Here is a 19,858-nt window from a genome sequence, read left to right as displayed (position 1 = left end):
TCACTGCCTCTGGACCTTCATATACTGTGCTGACTTATTAAGCTCTTTATAGAAACATAGTAATGGCTCGTTTATGTATATGTCAAGGTCAATCAAGATAATAATCCTTAGCTATCCTGGAAGCAGCATACAGACCAGTAGAAAATGAAATGATCCCCAAGTGGCCAAAATAGCTTAACAAAATAATAACCTTTCTCTTTGGTTTGAGTAACACCTTCTCACACTGTATGCTATCTTATTTCACCAGTGGTTACTGTGCTTATAGGAGAAGTGCTTAAGCCCTCGTCCATGCTGTAATTACTACATATACTTTTTTTTTTTTTTTTTTTTTTGAGGCAGGGTCTTGCTGTATTGCCCAGGCTGGTCTCAGATTCCTGGTCTCAAGCAGTCCTCCCACTTCAGTCCCAGGTAGCTGAGAGTATAGGCACATGCCCAGCTTCTATGTACTTAGACAAACTTTTTCAAAGAATAGTTGCCTAATACTGGAAGCAACACATTTTAAAAGGTTTGGAGGTTGTTGGTTGTGGGCAAAAGGGAAAGGGGCAGGGAGAGACAAGTAGCAGGGATGAAAACATGAGGGCAGGGAGGAAAACCTCCAAAAAGTTTGCTAGTTGTCATACATTTATGGGTCAGGGGCCATTCTGTTTCTTGGATCCTGAAGCCAGTGTTTTCTACTGTGCCCAAAATGAAAACAAATGGTCAACTAAAGGCTAAATCACATATAATTTTCATATGTGCCACCATGGAAGAAAGCAAGGAGATGAATAATGGAATTTTCTTTTTCTTTCTTTTTTTTTTTTTTAGGTGGAGTTTTGCTCTTGTTGCCCAGGCTGGAGTGCAGTGGCGTGATCTTGGTTCACTGCAACCTCTGCCTCCCGGGTTCAAGCAATTCTCCTGCCTTAGCCTCCCAAGTAGTGGGATTACAGGCATGCATCACCATGCCCAGCTAATTTTGTATTTTTAGTAGAGATGGGGTTTCACCATGTTGATCAGGTTGGTCTCGAACTCCTGACCTCAAGGCCACCTCGGCCTCCTATAGTGCCGGGATTACAGGCGTGAGCCACTGCACCTGGCCATTACATTCCTTTTTAAGATCTGGCTTTTAATGGAATAAATGTCAGTTGGCTTCTTTTGATATTCCCCAAACCATTCAATAACAACTGTAAATATAAGGATGAATTAATGAATGCAGTGAATGAATCTAGAAAGTAAATTTCACAAAGGAACCCCTCATTATATCACTATGTTATATGAATGAGGCCATACTCGAATTTGGGGAACAAGCTTTACCTAAGGCAACTAGAAAAACTGCCATGCTCCATAGACCACTACACATGCTGTGTGCGAATGTGTGCATGCACACATGCTACGTGTATGTGTTGGCGGTTTTATGCGGGGACTGGTTAGAAGCTGCTTCCAAAGCAGCTGGAAATGTTGGCCAATAACTCGGCAAAATTGTCTGCTGTTCAGAAGGCTAAAGCCCTCCCAAGCTCAAAAAGAAAATGAAACTCAGGTTTTGTTATTAACATATTGTTTCAATTCCATTTGTCACTGGTTAGCTTCAAGAAAGTCTGTTTGGTCCCAGTGGAAGCAGCAATGCCAATTGGTACGTTGCAATAGGAGCTTTAATTCTTTATGGTCATGAAATTTTTTTCTGTTTTCTGTCTTTTCTATTTTTAAAAAATCAGGTCTCAAGATGTTTGTTGACTTGTCAAAGCTTTGAAGACATCAGGACCAAGTTTACTGAATGCTGAGAGCGTCAGATTCCATTTCCTAAGTCTAGCCCTTATCCTTTGGGTCAGATATTCTCTTGACGATGATTGAGAAGTCGTACATCTGCTAGCTGCTTGACTTTGTTACTAATGGTGAGAAATAGCTATTTAATTATTTTGAAGGAAGAGGCAAGAGAAAGGACAAAGGAGGGAAATGGACTGTTCCATTTTCTATTGCATGGAATAGCCCCATGATAATCCTTGCCTTTCTAAAAAAAAAAAGTATCCTAGCTCTCTCTTTGTGACCTTGGGCTTCTTTCTCACCTCCCTTGTGACCATACCCTTCTTTTCTGTTTGACATTTGTTTCTCTACTGGACTCTGATAGTAGGCTTTTAGTCTTCAAAATAGTGTCTGCGAAGAACTCATGAACCTGCTAGAGAATTAAGTTTTAACAGCTGTTCCTTGTGCTTGACCACCCCCTCCCGTTGCCATCTTTGATGGTGGTGGTAGCTGTTAAAAGGTTCTGTGCCCTCCACACACCTCCTTAATGGTCAGACTGTTTGGAACCTGAACAAACCCATCTCTGAAAACTGTTTTGCTTTTTTTCCTCCTGCATTATGAGGTTTACTTACATTCAAAATTATAGAGAGACACTGGAGAAATAGGATGCCTACTGATTTATTTCCAAACTTCGCACAGGATTGGTTAATGCATAGTTAACATTCATTTATGATTGGGGTCGCTACAACATTTTAAGACCAAGACAATAAGCCTGCCTTAGAATAGTCAAGAATACTGATGTTTTGAGCTGTGGCTAGGTAAAAGAATGTAAAAAATACACTCTCAAATGGATCCCACAGAAGTGTGTATACATGTGAGACAGAGAGAGGAAGAGGGAGGGAGGAGGATGATGCAAAAGCAAATGGAGCAAAATGTAAACCATTGATGAGTCTGGGTAAGAGATCTATCAGAGTTCTTTTACTATTGCAACTTTTTGGAAGTTTAAAGTAATGCCCGAATAAAATTTTACCAAAAAAAAAAAGTATAGGGCAGGGCCACTGTTAGTTCATCTAAGCATGGTTCTACAAAAGAAAGAAGCAGCATCATTAAAAAAAAAGTTTTACTCTCTCATAACCCCAACTTTGAATAGTTCTATTTCCATTATAACGCAGACTAGTTTTAAACCTGATTCTGCCTGTTTCATGTCATCAACCTTAAGAGACAATACCTGAAAATAAAGTTATTAGAATTTTTCTATTAGGTCTAATTTACCTGTGGTCTCATATGCTTGGCTTAAAACATGATGTTTTGGCAGATTACATACAGCCATGGTTAGGTATCCTCAGGAAGAACCTCAGCCATGACCCCAAGCAGAAGGAATGGCCAGGCTCCCTTCTTCCTTCTGTGCTGCCAAAGTAAATACCATATAGTGATTTAAATGCCTAAGGAAGGGATATTGTGAGGTCACATATACATATATATGTGTGTGTGTGTGTGTGTGTGTATGGTTTTTTTTGTTTGTTTGTTTGTTTGCTTTGTTTTGTTTTGAGATGGAGTTTTGCTTTTCTTGCCCAGGCTGGAGTGCAATGGCATGATCTCAGCTCACTGCAACCTCCACCTCCTGGCTTCAAGCAATTCTCCTTCCTCAGCCTCCCAAGTAGCTGGGATTACAGGTGTGCACCATGCCTGGATAATTTTGTATTTTTAGTAGAGACAGGGTTTCTCCATGTTGGTCAGGCTGGTCTCAAACTCCTGACCTCAGGTGATCCACCCGCCTCAGCCTCCCAAAGTGCTGGGATTATTACATGCATGAGCCACCATGCCCAGCCACATTTTCATAATTTTTAGTGTAACTTTTTACAAGCGTAAGAACTATGTTTAGCTGCCACTGCTTTCACCCGACTAATATACTTAAGAATAGACTCTCAGGATCTCTTGGCAAGTACAAGCAATCTTTAAAAATAAAGTCAGATGCCATGACTCACACCTTTAATCCCAGCATTTGGAGAGGCCGAGGCAGGAGGATATTTTGAGTCCAGGAGTTTGAGACCAGCCTGGGCAACATAGGGAGACCCCATCTCTACAAAAATCAAAAACAAAAAACTTCAGTGTAGTGGCACATGCCCATGGTCCCAGCTACTTGGGAGGCTGAGGTAGGAGGATTGCTTGGACCTGGGAGGTAGATAGGCTGCAGTGAGCCACTGCACTCCAGCCTGGGTGACAGATAAATAGGAAAAAGACAAATCTAAATTGAAGTTTTTGTGTTATCAGGTAAAGAAGTTGCTAGAAGCCAGGTACCATGGCTCACGCCTGTAATCGCAGCACTTTGGGGGGCCGAAGTGGGCAGATCACCTGAGGTCAGAAGTTCAAGACCAGCCTGACAAACATGGAGAAAACCCGTCTCTACTAAAAATACGAAATTAGCTGGGCATGGTGGCGCATGCCTGTAATCCTAGCTGCTTGGGAGGCTGAGGCAGGAGAATTGCTTGAACCCGGGAGGTGGAGGTTGCAGTAAGATAAGATCGCGCCCAGCCTGGGCAACAAGAGCAAAACTCGAAAAAAGAAAGGAAAAGAAAAAAAAAGTTGCTAGTGATGATGTCGCGACTCTTAACACAGCCTGGTCCCAGTGGAGGCTATGCCATATAACTTTTGGTGTTTTTTTTTTTGAGACGAAGTTTTGCTCTTGTCACCCAGGCTGGAGTGCAATGGTGTGATCTGGGCTCACTGCAACTTCCGGTTCAAGCAATTCTCCTGCCTCAGCCTCCTGAGTAGCTGAGATTACAGACACATACCACCACGCCCAGCTAATTTTTATATTTTTAGTAGATAGGGGGTTTCACTACGTTGGCCAGGCTGGTCTTGAACTCCTGACCTCAGGTGGTCTGCCTGCCTCAGCCTCCCAAAATGCTGGGATTACAGGTGTGAGCCCCTGCGCCCAGCCAACATTTTTTTAATGTTTGTGTTTTGATGAGCTCTGAGAACTTGCCAGTGAATGTAATGTTTTGTCATTTTAAATATTCTCTGATATAAAGGAAAAAGAAAAACTTACCTCAGTGAATAAACTCTGAACCAAGTGCTCATGAGACCATTGAATTTTTACAATCCTTTTTGACTGTATATCCTTAAAATGCCTTCTGTGGGTGAAGTGGACTACCCTCCAGTTGTGTCATTTTGTGTGTCTGCAGCGCAGTAGCTTGGCTGATTCACTAAAGAAAAGGGAATTGGCTCCATCAGCACTCCCCACAGGAGGCAGCTTGGGGTTGCAGGGGTTTAGGATCACAGCCAAGACCGATCCTAAGACCACTTACTGACCTTGGACAGTTTACCCTGAGGCACATGGCTCTGAGGCTCAGTTTCCCCATCTGTTAAATGAGACACCACTTACAGTGGGTTGCTTGATAGAGTGATTAAATGCCGTAACACTAATGGTACCAGCCAGGCATGGAGAAATAAGTTAACTGTCTACTAACAAATGAAACACAAAGCCATGCCTATAATGGAAAGGATATTGTCACTCATGGTTCTTCAGTTGGACTCTTTACTTTGTGCATGAATGACAGTCAGTCCTCAATGTAATTTGTTGAAAGGCTGGAATGAACTTGTGGGAATTGTAAGTTTGAGATGTGGCCAGAACTTCCAGGTGATTGGGAGGAGGGGATGGTGGGATTGTGGCATGTCGTGCTAACGTTGATTTACCTTGATTAGGATAGTAATTTACTGTACGTTTTTCACAAAAGGCTAATCAGGGAGTACAGCTGTAAAAGTAATTCAAATCTTCGGCAATCGGTATCTTTGTGCTAGCTTGGAAAATCCATGGCTTGTCTTAATTTGTGATGTTTTCTCTTGTTTTATAATCCAGTGGCATTTAATTTTTAGGTTCTATTGAATATTTATGTTCTTTGTAAGTCTGCAGAGCGAATACCTTAGTGTCTCCCCACTTAGCCTGATTTAGCAGGGGGCAGATGTTCATCTTTCATGATTTGGGTTAAATTGCATTGAAGGCACTCATGCTCCTGGTAGGAGTTTTAGAGTTACTAATTAAATTCTTAACCTCTGGTTCCCTTCCTTTGACATGTGGGAGTAGTTTTTTCAAAATATCCAAGACATTTTCTGACTCATTAACACATCCTTTTTTATTGAGGAGTCAGAGGAATACGCCTATGTTTAGAAAGCCTTTCCTTAGTCAAGACATGAATGAGTTGCACCTGTGTGAAATGATGCCTTGTTTAAAAGGTCATAACCTCCCAATGGTAGTGTAGGAAATGAGGTCATCTTCACTTTTTGTTCAGGGTGAATGCAAGTTAAATTTATTAGTTGGAATAATATATGTGTGGCATTGCTCCTACTGCTAATATAGATTGTAGCTGTGAGGCGCTTGCCCTTCATTTGTTACAATGTTAATTTTCTCAATGTCCTATCATTTATAAAAGAGAAACCAAATATTTTAATCAGGTTTTATTTTATTTTATTTTTTTCGAGACGGAGTCTCGCTCTGTCGCCCAGACTGGAGTCCAGGGGTAAAATCTCAGCTCACTGCAACCTCCGCCTCCTGGTTTCAAGCAATTCTCCTGCCTCAGCCTCCTGAGTAGCTGGGATTACAGGCACCCACCACCACGCCTGGCTAATTTTTGTGTTTTTAGTAGAGACAGGGCTTCACTATATTGGCCAGGCTGGGCTCAAACTCCTGACCTTGTGATCCATCCGCCTCAGCCTCCCAAAGTGCTGGGATTACAGACGTGAGCTACCTCACCCGGCCAATAATCAAAGGTTTTAATAGGTAGTATTTTTCAACACTCTTAGCATTTAGAGTTGAATTGAGATAGTTGCTGAAAAATGACTTAGTCTCAGGCTGAAAGTGTATGGGTTTTCACTGCCTTTCCTACTTGTTTAAGCAAATGAAAACTTTTTTTTTGTTTTTGACATCCTTCCTGAGATGGAAGAACGTTTATTAAGGCAGAAGAATTTTTGGAAGTCTGACATGTCAGTGTGTATGTGTGACTAGACTCTGGCTTTTAGCCATATGACCTTGGACAAGTCTCTTGACTTTCCTGAACCTTGTTTTCTCTAAAATGATTGAGTTGGGATAATTATATGTAATTTTCTTTTTTTACACCATTTTTTTGTGGGTGAAAGGGCCAGGTATAAAAAAGCTCCATCTCTCCATCTGGTTCTGAAAGTTCTGATACTATTATTTTTTTCTTTGTGCCCTGGGATGAGGGATGATTTTTAAGAATCAGAAGAGACAAAGAACATAAACGGTAATAGCAAAGGTCCTGGGTTGTAGGGCAGGGAATGTTGTCTTGACACTTTTATAGCCCTTCATCCAAGGAGGCTTTTTATTCAGAGGAGGATTTACGTCTTTCTCTGCCCATAGCAGGCTGATGACATTTCACACATAGTAGGCACTGACTGCATAACTTTTCAGTGAATGCCTGCTTATGATGCAATTAAACATTAACAGTCACCAAGCTGGATTTTATTTTCACATAGTGCTGTATTCAGACTGTTTGTTGAAGGAGCTCATTGATGAATGTCTGGCTGACTTTAGCCCTTAGTAAAGGCTTGAGGATTTAATGTGCAGTATAAGGATTTAATTGTGCTATTTCTATTTTGTGTGTAAACTCAGTTTAGTGTCTTACACAACATAATTAGAAATCTGAAACCTAAGCAGTTTGGCTGAGAGGACCCACTCTCAGAAGGCAGCACTGCCTCAGTTGGAAAAATTGCTTAGGAAATACGGGGGACCGAGTGGGGTCTTGAGCCATTTTTCATGGGGCATAGTAGTGGGCAAGGCAGATGGCCTGATCCCTGACACTTCCTTCTACAACTTATAGGATGTCACAAGGATTTGTGGGCAAGTTGGAAAGTCAACACATCAACTTTCTTGAGAACTTTTCTAAGGAATTGGCTATAGAGAGGCACCTTTTAAAGGCTCCTGGAAATAAACTAGCTTTGGTGGCATGTTCTGAAATTCTGAGCTGGCAAAGGGACTACTACCAAATTATATAGCTCTAAATTTTGAATTTCACGGGGCCTGGGGGCTGGGGGGTGGTGACAGTAGTAATTTGGTTACTTTCTCTGGGCCCAGCTGTGTGTTAACAGCATTCAGTAAAAGCTCTGGGTCAGAGTAAGAGACGTGCATTCAGGTTTTAGATGTCTTTGTTTTTTCTTATATTGTCCACAGCAGCCATTGTTTGATGTCCTGTGCCTGAGAAACCAGGCTTTAAACTTTATGCCTTTGGAGATGGAGCCCAAAATGAGCAAGCTGGCCTTTGGCTGTCAGAGAAGTTCCACATCAGATGATGACTCTGGCTGTGCGTTGGAGGAGTATGCCTGGGTTCCCCCGGGCCTGAGACCAGAGCAGGTAGGAACTTCATCATCCTATATTTACTCTTTGTTTTTCAGTGTGAGTTCAGACTTCAGAACATTATTTTGCAAATGGATAGAACATCACTGAGATGCTAGAATACCACCCTCCTCAGTCCTTATTCTTCTTTGTATGGCTTTGAAGTTTTACTTTTGAAGGTCATATTTAGTTTCTCAATGGAAGTTTCCAGTCTCGTCGTACCCATGGTTCCAGAAGCCTCATAAGGATCCCATTTTTGCTCTAATGAATGAAATCCGGAGTACTACATATGCATTGGTTATATGTATTTCGGATGAATCCCTCTTGAGAGTGAGAGGAATTTACCTTTTGAAAAACTTCTGTGACAACAAAAAGGCAATACAAGAAAAGAGAAAAGTTTCCATGCCAGTTCTCAGCAATGCTTTTGCTTTGGAAGCGAGATGGCAAGCTATCAGAAACCCTCTGAAGTGTTACTGCTTAGACATTGGACCTTTGATAACTTTGCATATAAAAGAGCCTGTCACTTACACCACAGAGATTGGGAAAAAAAATTAGAGAGTTAATTTTATGCTTTGTGTTGTTATTTTAAGGAAGATGAGAACATTCTATATGCCTATTTACTTTTCCCAATATCTTTACAGTGATTAACTTGTTGAAAATCACGTGATATTATTAAAAGAGCAAAGGCATCATTTGAAAATAAAGTTGACAGTGGGGTGTGTGGTTGCTTTGCTTCTGAGTTAGGGTTCTGTTTCCTGTAGGGGGGGACATTTTTTGAGAATAGGGTATCCTTATTTATCCATGGCATAGCACAGTACCTGGCACGCATGTAGCTGACATTCAGTAAGTGTTTATAACTGTAAAAAGCTTCTAGAGCTGATAGAATGGGGAGAGGGTGGAGTACTGGTGAAGCAGTTAGAAAAGCAGTATTTGGACAAACTACTTAGAGAGAATCCCTTCTTACTTCTAGGGTGGGTAGGTTTTGTGTGGTACTAAGGTATTGAAGTAGACAGGCCCTAAATTCATGTCTCATGTCTTTTTTTTTTTCATTTATTCCTTCTCAGCTCTGCAGTATCCTTTGCAGTACTCATTAAGGGATGTTCCTTTAAAGATATCAGAACACAAACAGGCAGAAATTAAGTTTTCCTTTCAGAATGAGCAAAGTACAGCTCAATATGGCTTCTCTCCAATTTCCCTGGGGAGACTGACTTCAGGTATTCAGAAAATAGCATACATGGAAGCAAAGAAAGCTGATGTTTGAGAGCACCTGATAAAGAAGAGTTTACAACATTTAGCTAAACAGCTTTTGTCTTTGTGATGTGTAAAATTCAGAGAGCAAATTCAGTGTGTTTGTGTACTGGGTGGATTTGGGGCCATGTCACATAGTCTGTGTGGTAATTTGCAGAATTCACCCAGGACTCTCTCTCTTGCTGATCTCTTAGCTGACCCATTGGAAGATTGGCTGAGGAAGAGTAGTCTTTTTTTTTTTTTTTTTTTTTTTTTGAGATGGAGTCTTCCTCTGTCCCCCAGGCTGGAGTGCAGTGGCGTGATCTCGGCTCACTGCCACCTCCGCCTCCTGGGTTCAAGCGATTCTCCTGCCTCAGCCTCCCGAGTAGCTAGGATTACAGGTGTGCACCACCACGCCCAGCTAATTTTTGTAGTTTTAGTAGAGACAGGGTTTCACCACGTTGGCCAGGCTGGTCTCAAACTCCTGACCTCAGGTGATCCACCCACCTCGGCCTCCCAGAGTGCTGGGATGACAGGCGTGAGCCACAGCACCAGGAAGAGTAGTCTTAAATGTGCATATTTTATGGTGCATAATTTATGATGTCCCTAATTTTCACTACAAATTACATTCCTGAAGAGCAATTTAGCAGCTGGGTGCTAGTTATCTGAAGGTTTGCAGTTCTGCTGAGTTGGCTCAGCTGGTCTTCTCATTAGCTACAAGACGCCAAACCCTGTACCTAGGGAAAGGTAACTTTGAAAGATTAAGTGAGCTGAAATGCTCAGTTCTGTATGCTGATGCCATTCTCACTGTCTCTTATGCAGATCCAGCTCTATTTTGCTTGCTTACCAGAGGAAAAGGTTCCTTACGTTAACAGCCCTGGAGAGAAGCATCGGATTAAACAGCTTTTGTACCAGTTACCACCACATGATAATGAGGTAAAATAGCCGGAAGAAGGCTAATTAGAAAAAAGAAAAAAATGCATGAGAAGCATTGAGATGCTGCTCATAAACCCCAAATCCTCACTGGTGAGGGCTCTCTTTTGCCTTTCTTTAGTTAAAATTTGGCCAGAGAATACAGCTTTCCATTCTTTGAGAGAAGAGAGAAAAGAGTATCAGTGTAATCAACTTAACACACGTTGGTTTTTATAGTGTTTGCAGCCACCCACCAATGATCAGGAACCTACAAATGCCGGAGATTTCCCTGCCCCTGCATCCAGAGTGAATGCTTTATGGTCATTCAGGCCTGCAGTTGAGTTGAGTGCATGTAGAATGGAGAGTAAAAGTGGCAGTTAACAAGTTTAAACCTTTTGTGGAAAGGTTAATGTCCTATTTTTTTTTAAATGTCTGTGCTGATAAGGGTTTTCAATTAAACATTTCTTATTTAAAAAAAAAAAAAAAAAAAAGACTATTCCTTCACGCTGCATTTCCCTTTTTCTAGAGAGGCTGTAAAATTCGGATATGGTGTCATTTTAAAATCGTGGAGGTGTGACACAGGCGAGCTAAACTTACTATGTTATTTCCTGAAACCCTAACTCTGGAAGTAGAGAACTGGTGAGAAAGACTGTGCACTCAGTGTGGTGTTTCTGTTTTGCTTTCTGTGAAGGTGCGGTATTGCCAGTCTTTGAGTGAAGAGGAGAAAAAAGAATTGCAGGTGTTCAGTGCTCAGCGGAAGAAAGAAGCACTGGGAAGAGGAACAATTAAGCTTCTGTCCAGAGCAGTCATGCATGCTGTGTGTGAGCAGGTGGGCAGCCCCTTCTCCTATGTGTAGCTTGTGGCAGTGATGCGGATGGGGTGGATAGTTAGGGGTTATCGACTAACTATCTAGCAGAGGTGTGGGCCCTGAAAGCCTCCAAAAAGTGAGAGGAAGACAGCCTGGCTTTTTATTAAATAGCAGTTCATGTTTCATATTTGTAACTAGCTACACTGCTGTGTATGACAGCAGGAGTCAGTCACCCTTGTGCAAACATTGGGTGAAATCCTGCCTTTGGTAGGATCCTGGCATGGAGGTAGGTGCTAGGATACATCTCGTATTCAAAAGAGGCAGAAACATAATGAAGACATTCAGATATTTGCTGGCAGTTCTCAGAGTAGGAAATGTATCCAGCAGGAGGCTGGCACAGGAAAACCACTATTTGTGTGAATCACATTACACCGTCCTTAGAAACAGTCGTAGTATGTCTGAGACACATGCCTTACAGTGGAGAATCACCAGTAATCCAGCATTAAAGAGCTATTTAATCACTTAACAGAGGTGGCAAAAATAAACACATTCCTTACAAATTCGAGATTTATCCTAAAGTAAGAAAGCCTGAGAATCCCGTCTTTAAAAAATGATCCTTTTACATTCAAACCCATTTGTTTGTAGTGTGGGTTGAAGATAAATGGAGGTGAAGTTGCAGTGTTCGCCTCCCGCGCGGGCCCTGGCGTGTGCTGGCACCCATCCTGTTTTGTCTGCTTCACGTGCAATGAGCTGCTGGTCGACCTCATCTATTTTTATCAGGATGGAAAAATTCACTGTGGCAGGCACCATGCAGAACTGCTCAAACCACGGTGCTCGGCATGTGACGAGGTAAAAAAAGTTCAGCCTTTCACACTGGGAAAAATAAGCTTAGATGAAGCCAATATTCCACTGTTTACATCTAAGCAAAATATTAAAATTTCCTGGATTTTGTTCTGTGTGCATGTTTTAAAGATAATCCTGTACATTCATACAATGAAGTAATCTATATTTGGTTGGTGCAAAAGTAATTGCGGTTTTTTGCCATAATGGTCAAAACCGCAATTACTTTTGCACCTACCTAGTAGAAAGGGAAGCAGATGTCTTTGTACTTTGATAAGCATTGTATCTTCAGTGCGTTGTGAGAAAATACAAGTTGCAGAAGAACATGTAGTAGATGGTCTTTTTTGGTTAAGGATTTAAAAAACAGTATGATACATGTATTTGTTTATACTCAGAAAAGGTATGGAAAGACAAATACCAAATTAGTAGTAGTTACCCTGGGGGAAGGTGGGAATGGATGATGGCTTGAAAGGAAAAATTTTCTTCCCTTTAGCTTTTTATTTTAAAATAATTTTAGATTTACAGAAGAATTGCAAAGCTATTACAGAGAGGTCCTGCATGCCCTTCTCCCAGCTTGCCCTGATGCTAACATCTTACATAACCATAATATATGTATCGAAACTAGGAAATTATCATCAGTATAATACCATTAACTAAACCATAGTCTTTGTTTAGATTTTCCTAGTTTTGTAACAAATGTTCCTTTTCTTATCCAAGATCAATCCAGGGTGCCTCATTGCATTTACTCGTTGTATCTTAGTCTCCTTCCATGTGTGACAATAAACTTTGTTTTTATTTGTATACATTCATTTATTTGATACTTTTTTTCAACAATGTTCTATTTGAACATATTTTGGTTTTGGTCTTGGTTTTGTTTTGTTTTTTTAATTTTTTTGAGATGGAGTTGCTCTCTGTTGCCCAGGCTGGAGTGCCGTGGTGCAGTCTCGGCTCATGGCAACCTCCGCTTCCCGTGTTCAAGTGATTCTTGCACCTCAGCCTCCCGAGTAGCTGGGATTACAGGTGCCTGCTACCACGCCCAGCTAAATTTTTTTGTATTTTTAGCAGAGGCGGGCTTCACCATGTTGGCCAGGCTGGTCTCGAATTCCTGACCCCAAGAGATTCGACTGCCTCGGCCTCCCAAAATGCTGGGAATACCGGGGTGAGCCACCGTGCTCCACTGAACATATTTTGGAAACCAAAAATAGAAGAACCTGCCGGGCTCGGTGGCTCATGCCTGTAATCCCAGCACTTTGGGAGGCCAAGGCGGGCGGATCATGAGATCAAGAGATAGAGACCATCCTGGCCAACATGGTGAAACCCTGTCTCTACTAAAAATGCAAAAATTAGCTGGGCATGGTGGCGGGTGCCTGTAGTCCCAGCTACTCAGGAAGCTCAGGCAGGAGAATTGCTTGAACCCAGGAGGCGGAGGTTGCAGTGAGCTGAGGTCATGCCACTGCACTCCAGTGTGGTGACAGAGCGAGACTCCATCTCAAAAAAATAAAAATAAAAATAAATAAGTAAAAATAAAAGAACCAGCCTGGACCCCATGGTGAGACCCCATTTCTGTCCCAAAATGTTTTTCAAATTAGCTGGGCATGGTGGTTGTGCCCTCGTGGTCCCAGCTACTCAGGAGGCGGAGGTGGGAGGATCGTTCAAGCCCAGGAGTCTGAGGCTGCAGTGAGCTATGATTGTGCCACTGTGCTCCAGCCTGGGCTACAAGTGAGACCCTGTCTCAAAAAAATAAAGAGTCCTTAATCTGGGGATGGCCACCAGGTCAAATAAAGCATTATCAACACAAATGCTGTTCACTCAATTCCAGCATCTGTGTAGCTATAACTGTGTTGAGTCCACAGACATTTTTATGACTTTTCTTTCTACTGAAACACCAAATTATTTCACTAAAGTATTTCCGTGTTAATGTGTTCTTTGCCAGATTATGCCAAGGAAATGTTATTGGGGAGCAAAAATATGACCCAGTGAATTACTTCCAATATAGAATTCTGTTTTGTCAAGTTGAAGCAAGTATTTATTATTTAGTTTCTTTTTTCAGTACTGTCAATTTATGCTCTAGTTTGTAGCTAAATCAAGTTAGATTTAAGCTTGTGACTCTAAGAAACAAGGTTAGCTATTTGATTTTTTTAAGAGCCAGTGTCTGTCCATTGCCCAAAAAACATGCAGTTACTTGGCCTTTAAAATAGTTCCTAATGATTTTCTTTCATTCTCTGGTTTCACGTTTCTTTTTGAAGATAATTTTTGCTGATGAGTGCACAGAAGCTGAGGGTCGCCATTGGCACATGAAGCACTTCTGCTGCCTTGAGTGTGAAACGGTCCTGGGAGGACAGAGGTATATCATGAAGGATGGCCGCCCCTTCTGCTGTGGCTGTTTTGAGTCTCTCTATGCGGAGTACTGTGAAACCTGTGGGGAACATATTGGTAAGTCCACAGCCAGCCCGTCTGCCCTGTCACCTAGCCATTAGTCTGTCTAGAATTATCCACAGTCTTATTTTTTCTTTTCTGTTTTTTAAAGTTGAGATATAATTTACATACAGTGAAATGTACAGATCTTAAATGTTCCAGCTGATGAAATCTGACAAATGAACAGAGAGTCGATTCTTGTTATTCACAGTAGTTGTGTTCTGTGAAGTTACTGCGAACGCTGGATTAGTGAACACTGAACCGTTGCTCGTGGGGGAATACAGGGTTAGGTTCCTGTGAGCCTCTGGGCACAGCAGTTTCATCAACCCATCAGTGCATAATCTTGTTTCATGTGTGTTTTTGCTTAAAGCCACTGCTTTATTGAATGTACATTGTTGATGCATTAATATTGAATTCACAGCCAGTAGTACCATACTCAAGATTAGGAGCTTATGTAATACGTCTTTTCTCCATAAGGCACATCACAGCCTTCTTGCCCTTAGGAACATGACAGCATTTCAGCAGTGTCAGCATTACACTTGGGGTCATTTTAAACAGCAAACTCACCAACAAAAAGCACAAAAACGCGGAAAACATGGCAGTAGATAGATCAGGAATACAACACTTGTCTACAATATGAGAGCTGAAACAAAAGGCTGGAGCATCTCCTGGATCAGTGCGTGTTGGTTCAATTCATATTTTTACCACTTTGCACATCTGTGAATGACCATGAAAGTGTTGCCAATATTAGTTTGGGGGTTGTGAATAAATTTTTATGAGTAGGCAAATTCACAAATACAGAATCCACAAAGAATGGGGATTAATTGTACCTGTGTCACCCACACGGCTCCCCATACCCATAATCTTTATTTTCTTCATTTCTTCCTTATACCTTGTGTCAGGCATTAAACCATAACTTATTTATTCTGTCCTTTTCAAAACAGGTGTGGACCATGCGCAGATGACCTATGACGGGCAGCACTGGCACGCCACAGAAGCATGCTTTTCTTGTGCCCAGTGTAAAGCCTCTTTGTTGGGATGTCCCTTCCTTCCCAAACAGGGTCAGATTTACTGCTCAAAAACGTGCAGTCTCGGTGAAGACGTCCATGCCTCTGATTCTTCCGACTCTGCATTTCAGTCAGCTCGATCAAGAGACTCCCGAAGAAGTGTCCGAATGGGCAAGAGCAGCCGGTCAGCAGATCAGTGTAGACAGTCTCTCCTCTTATCGCCCGCTCTGAACTACAAGTTTCCTGGCCTCTCAGGCAATGCCGATGACACCCTCTCTCGAAAATTGGATGATCTGAGTCTCTCCAGGCAAGGAACAAGTTTTGCCAGTGAAGAATTTTGGAAAGGCAGAGTAGAGCATGAAACTCCAGAAGACCCTGAAGAATGGGCTGATCATGAAGATTATATGACGCAGCTCCTCCTCAAGTTTGGTGATAAAAGCCTCTTTCAGCCACAGCCCAACGAGATGGATATTCGAGCCAGTGAGCACTGGATATCTGATAACATGGTTAAAAATCAGACCGAGTTAAAGCAAAATAACCAGAGCCTTGCAAGTAAAAAATACCAGTCTGATATGTACTGGGCACAGTCACAAGATGGCCTGGGTGATTCTGCTTATGGCAGCCACCCAGGCCCTGCAAGCAGTAGAAGGCTCCAGGAATTGGATCTGGACCATGGGGCTTCAGGGTATAATCATGATGAAACACAGTGGTATGAAGATTCCCTGGAGTGTCTGTCAGACCTGAAACCAGAGCAAAGTGTTCGGGATTCGATGGATTCTTTGGCATTGTCCAATATCACAGGTACGTAATCTAGGGATTATGGGGTATTTGAAAAAAGGAGCTGCTAATTATTGTGGAATATTAGGATGATTGAGAAACACATCTTGTTTTGGTCTCTCTTCTAGGGGCTTCGGTGGATGGAGAAACCAAGCCAAGGCCATCATTATATTCGCTGCAAAATTTTGAGGAGATGGAAACAGAAGATTGTGAGAAGATGAGCAATATGGGAACTTTGAACTCTTCCATGCTGCACAGGAGTGCAGAGTCCTTAAAGAGTCTAAGTTCAGAGTTGTGTCCAGAGAAAATCCTGCCTGAAGAGAAACCAGTACATCTGCCAGTGCTCAGAAGGTCCAAGTCTCAGTCCAGACCACAGCAGGTCAAGTTTTCCGATGATGTCATCGACAATGGGAACTATGACATTGAAATCCGGCAGCCTCCGATGAGTGAAAGGACTCGGAGACGCGTCTACCATTTTGAAGAGAGGGGATCCAGGTCTCATCACCACCGCCGCAGGAGAAGTAGAAAGTCGCGCTCCGACAATGCCCTGAATCTTGTTACAGAAAGAAAATACTCTCCCAAGGACAGACTGAGGCTGTACACCCCCGATAACTATGAGAAATTTATACAGAATAAAAGTGCCCGGGAGATCCAAGCATACATCCAGAATGCTGATCTTTATGGACAGTACGCCCATGCCACTTCCGATTACGGCCTGCAGAACCCAGGAATGAATCGGTTTCTGGGACTCTATGGCGAGGATGATGATTCCTGGTGTTCTTCCTCTTCCTCCTCTTCCGACTCGGAAGAAGAAGGATATTTTCTTGGACAACCAATCCCTCAACCCCGGCCACAGAGATTTGCCTACTATACAGATGACCTTTCTAGTCCACCGTCTGCACTTCCCACCCCTCAGTTTGGTCAGAGGACAACAAAATCCAAGAAGAAAAAGGGACATAAGGGCAAAAATTGTATTATTTCTTAACCAAGTAGTGATGGAGAGCATTTGTTTAAAACTTAGCCATTAATCATCTGAATCGTATCCTTTTCTTCCATAGGAAAGTTGTGAAAATAGTTTAAAGTGCTTCCTTTGCCCATGTAAATGAGAACCCAATTGCTGTTTACGTGTCAGATTAACATTTGAAAGGTGTGATTTCTCCAATTTACCCTCCTTGGATGGTGCCAGGTGGACCTGACATCTTGTGCCTATCGGGTGCGTTACAGATCGATACAGCTGCTTTGGTTTCCAGTCCTCAAGGGAATACTCAAGATGCTGTCTCAAGGGGATTGGATGTGGGTGTTGATTTTAGAAGATGGAGAACTCCAGCCACCTTTGTAAAGCAATAGTGTTTGTCATTTACGTAAGTCAGGTCGGTTCAGGTCTTGGTAGTCCGTCTTGGTGTGAGGCATGCCAGTCACGATGACCTAGCTAACACTGTGCATCTTATTGTGAGGCCAACTTGTCCCTTCCAACCCTCTTTGGCCAGGTAAACATTGTATTGTATCAGCGCCAGCTACAGATTGAAAAAAAAAACAAAAAACATTGCTATTTATAACTTAGTATTTCATAGACTTAAGTGTATTCCTAATTTAACGGTGCAAATATTAATGTATATACTGTACAGTTCAGATTTTAAAACTGATATTTTTATATCCCTGAATTGTAAGCTGTTTGTTACGCTGCAGTGCTAGATTTGCTAGGGAACCAGAATTTATGGATGAACTGATTGCTTGTATTTTAGTCAGGGTTTATAAATGTAGATGGTCAAATTTATATTGCTTAGTGATGGAAAATTCAATTTTTTTGATTTTTTTTTCCCAAATATTAAAAAAGGCTCTGTATGCATGGTGGGGCTATGTAAATACTCTACAAGTATGGCCCTGTTAATCTTCCAAGTGTTATTTATGGGTCAAGCAATGTAAACTGTATAAATGTAAAAACAGCCCCCCACACATAACCCCTGGAATATATGGTAAAAACAAGTAGAAGCTGTTTCAGTGAGTGGGTTTTTTCCCCCTGCCTGCGGAGGGTGCCTTTCTCATTTTCAGCAAGGTGATGATTATCTCATGGGAAATGACAAAGATCTGCTTTTGTGGCAGAGGACTTTGTAGATTTGTTACTTTAAGAGAGGTTATTCCTTTTTATTCCTTCCCTCCCGCTAATTTGTTGGCCTTTAACAGCAATTTTGGAAACTGGGTCTTCTGGTTATGTTTTTGTTTTAAAATCTTTAAATTAGAGGATGCTGTGCCATTGGGTGCTTTAAGTTAATATGAGTTTCTGGTTCAAGGAAAACTTATGTTGGATCTGAACTAATGAGCAGATATTTTGATATGTGCCATTCTTGCATATACATCTCAGTCCTAACTAAAGGTTCTAGTGGCATCCAGGACCTTTGGGGAGGCATTTAAAATAAACGCTTAATAAATAACAAAACTACCTTTCTGAATATAAATATTTGCAAATGTATCCAGATAACTTCCATTTTGTGCCTGTGTTCAGGCATGATTTATTTGGCAGTTGTTCTACCATTAACAGACCTCCATTTGTCTCGTGTGTCCACACGCCCCACTTGTAGGCCAGAAATAGGGCTTCAGACACAGAGGCATTATTTTTTCCATATAGACTGGAGTGGGGAAAATTTGGCCTTAGGGAGGACAGACACAAGTCCAACGGGTAAACCAGCAGTAGGTGGACAGCCTTCCCACGCAAGGGTTTGTATCTGGGCTACACAGATCCCCTTCAGAAAAGCACCAACGGTGTGCGAGTTCTTTACTCAGTAACTTACAGTCCCTGGTCTGGTGCCTTTAAAAAACCATCAGCAATGAAAAGGAAGTGCATACACATCACAAAAAAATTCAAATAGGGCAAAAGTCAGAGACAGCATCTCCTTTCCATTCTTCATCGCAGATCCCCAGTTCCTCTCCCTAGAAATAACCAATCTTACCCAGTTCTAGTGTCTCCTTCAGACATTCAAAGCACATTCGTATAAATGTCTCTCTTAAAAGTGGTAGTGACCTATATGTGCTGTAACTTGCTTTTTTTCCCTTTACATGTGGACATTTCACACTAGTGCATATAGGTCTACCCATTCTTTCAGTAACTGCTTAATAGCCTGCTTTTGGAATATCTTTAACCAATCTCTTAATGATGGAGTTGACTTTCCTCATACATTATGCTACACTGGCCACATGTGCACATAAATTGGGAGCAGTGTAGTTACTGGGACAAGGTTATGTATTTAAGACTGATGGATATTGCCAATTTTTCTCCAAAAGAAATTCTCCTGATTTACATTAATATAAATGAGAGTGTTCCATCACAACTTCTCAATGTATTAGCAGATTTCTTGATTTTGAAGAAATTTTCAGAACCTGTGCTGCCACGAGTGGGCATCCTTTTAGAAAAGACTGTTGCAATATGTTGCTTATAAAGGATGGATAATAGTAAACAGGTGATACTTAGCCTGGAGAAATGCAGGTATAAGGTGAAGGTACTGCCCTCACTTTTCAGATACATTCTCAAAACATAAGGGTTACATAGCCTGCAAAAGGCTTAAGGAAGTGCAGAGATACTTATTCACAATAGTAATGTAACTTTTTCTTTTTTTTTTTTTTTTTTTTTTTTTTTTGAGATGGAGTTTCACTCCTGTTGCCCAGGCTGGAGTGCATCGGCACGATCTCAGCTCGCAGTAACCTCCGCCACCCGGGTTCAAGCAATTCTCCTGTCTCAGCCTCACGAGTAGCTGGGATTGCAGTTGCCTGCCACCATGCCTGGCTAATTTGTTATATTTTTAGTAGAGACGGGGGTTTCAC

The 19,858-nt window shown here is 41.8% G+C and overlaps 1 protein-coding gene across 5 annotated transcripts in view; it reads left to right on the top strand.

The window, feature by feature from the left end:
• PRICKLE1 (prickle planar cell polarity protein 1) overlaps positions 1-18,479 on the top strand; it is a 124,707-nt gene extending 106,228 nt beyond the window's left edge. For 3 of the 5 annotated variants that reach the window (XM_003906217.3, XM_009180535.4, XM_003906218.5), the window contains exons 2-8: positions 7,898-8,077; positions 10,109-10,222; positions 10,890-11,027; positions 11,652-11,855; positions 14,093-14,279; positions 15,206-16,069; positions 16,174-18,479. In XM_003906217.3, coding sequence (XP_003906266.2) covers positions 7,946-8,077; positions 10,109-10,222; positions 10,890-11,027; positions 11,652-11,855; positions 14,093-14,279; positions 15,206-16,069; positions 16,174-17,030 — 2,496 coding nt within the window. In that variant the 5' untranslated portion in view covers positions 7,898-7,945 and the 3' untranslated portion in view covers positions 17,031-18,479. Of the gene's footprint in view, positions 1-1,007; positions 1,866-7,897; positions 8,078-10,108; positions 10,223-10,889; positions 11,028-11,651; positions 11,856-14,092; positions 14,280-15,205; positions 16,070-16,173 lie in introns of those variants that run through there. The other 2 variants (XM_009180534.4, XM_021922214.2) reach the window with 2 other exon arrangements.
• Positions 18,480-19,858: the final 1,379 nt, after the last annotated feature.

Source organism: Papio anubis, chromosome 9 (assembly GCF_008728515.1).
Source record: "Papio anubis isolate 15944 chromosome 9, Panubis1.0, whole genome shotgun sequence".
In the NCBI taxonomy this organism is placed as follows: Eukaryota; Metazoa; Chordata; class Mammalia; order Primates; family Cercopithecidae; genus Papio; species Papio anubis.
Note: the sequence above shows the minus strand (reverse complement) of the source record. Positions and strands in the feature narration are given on the sequence as shown.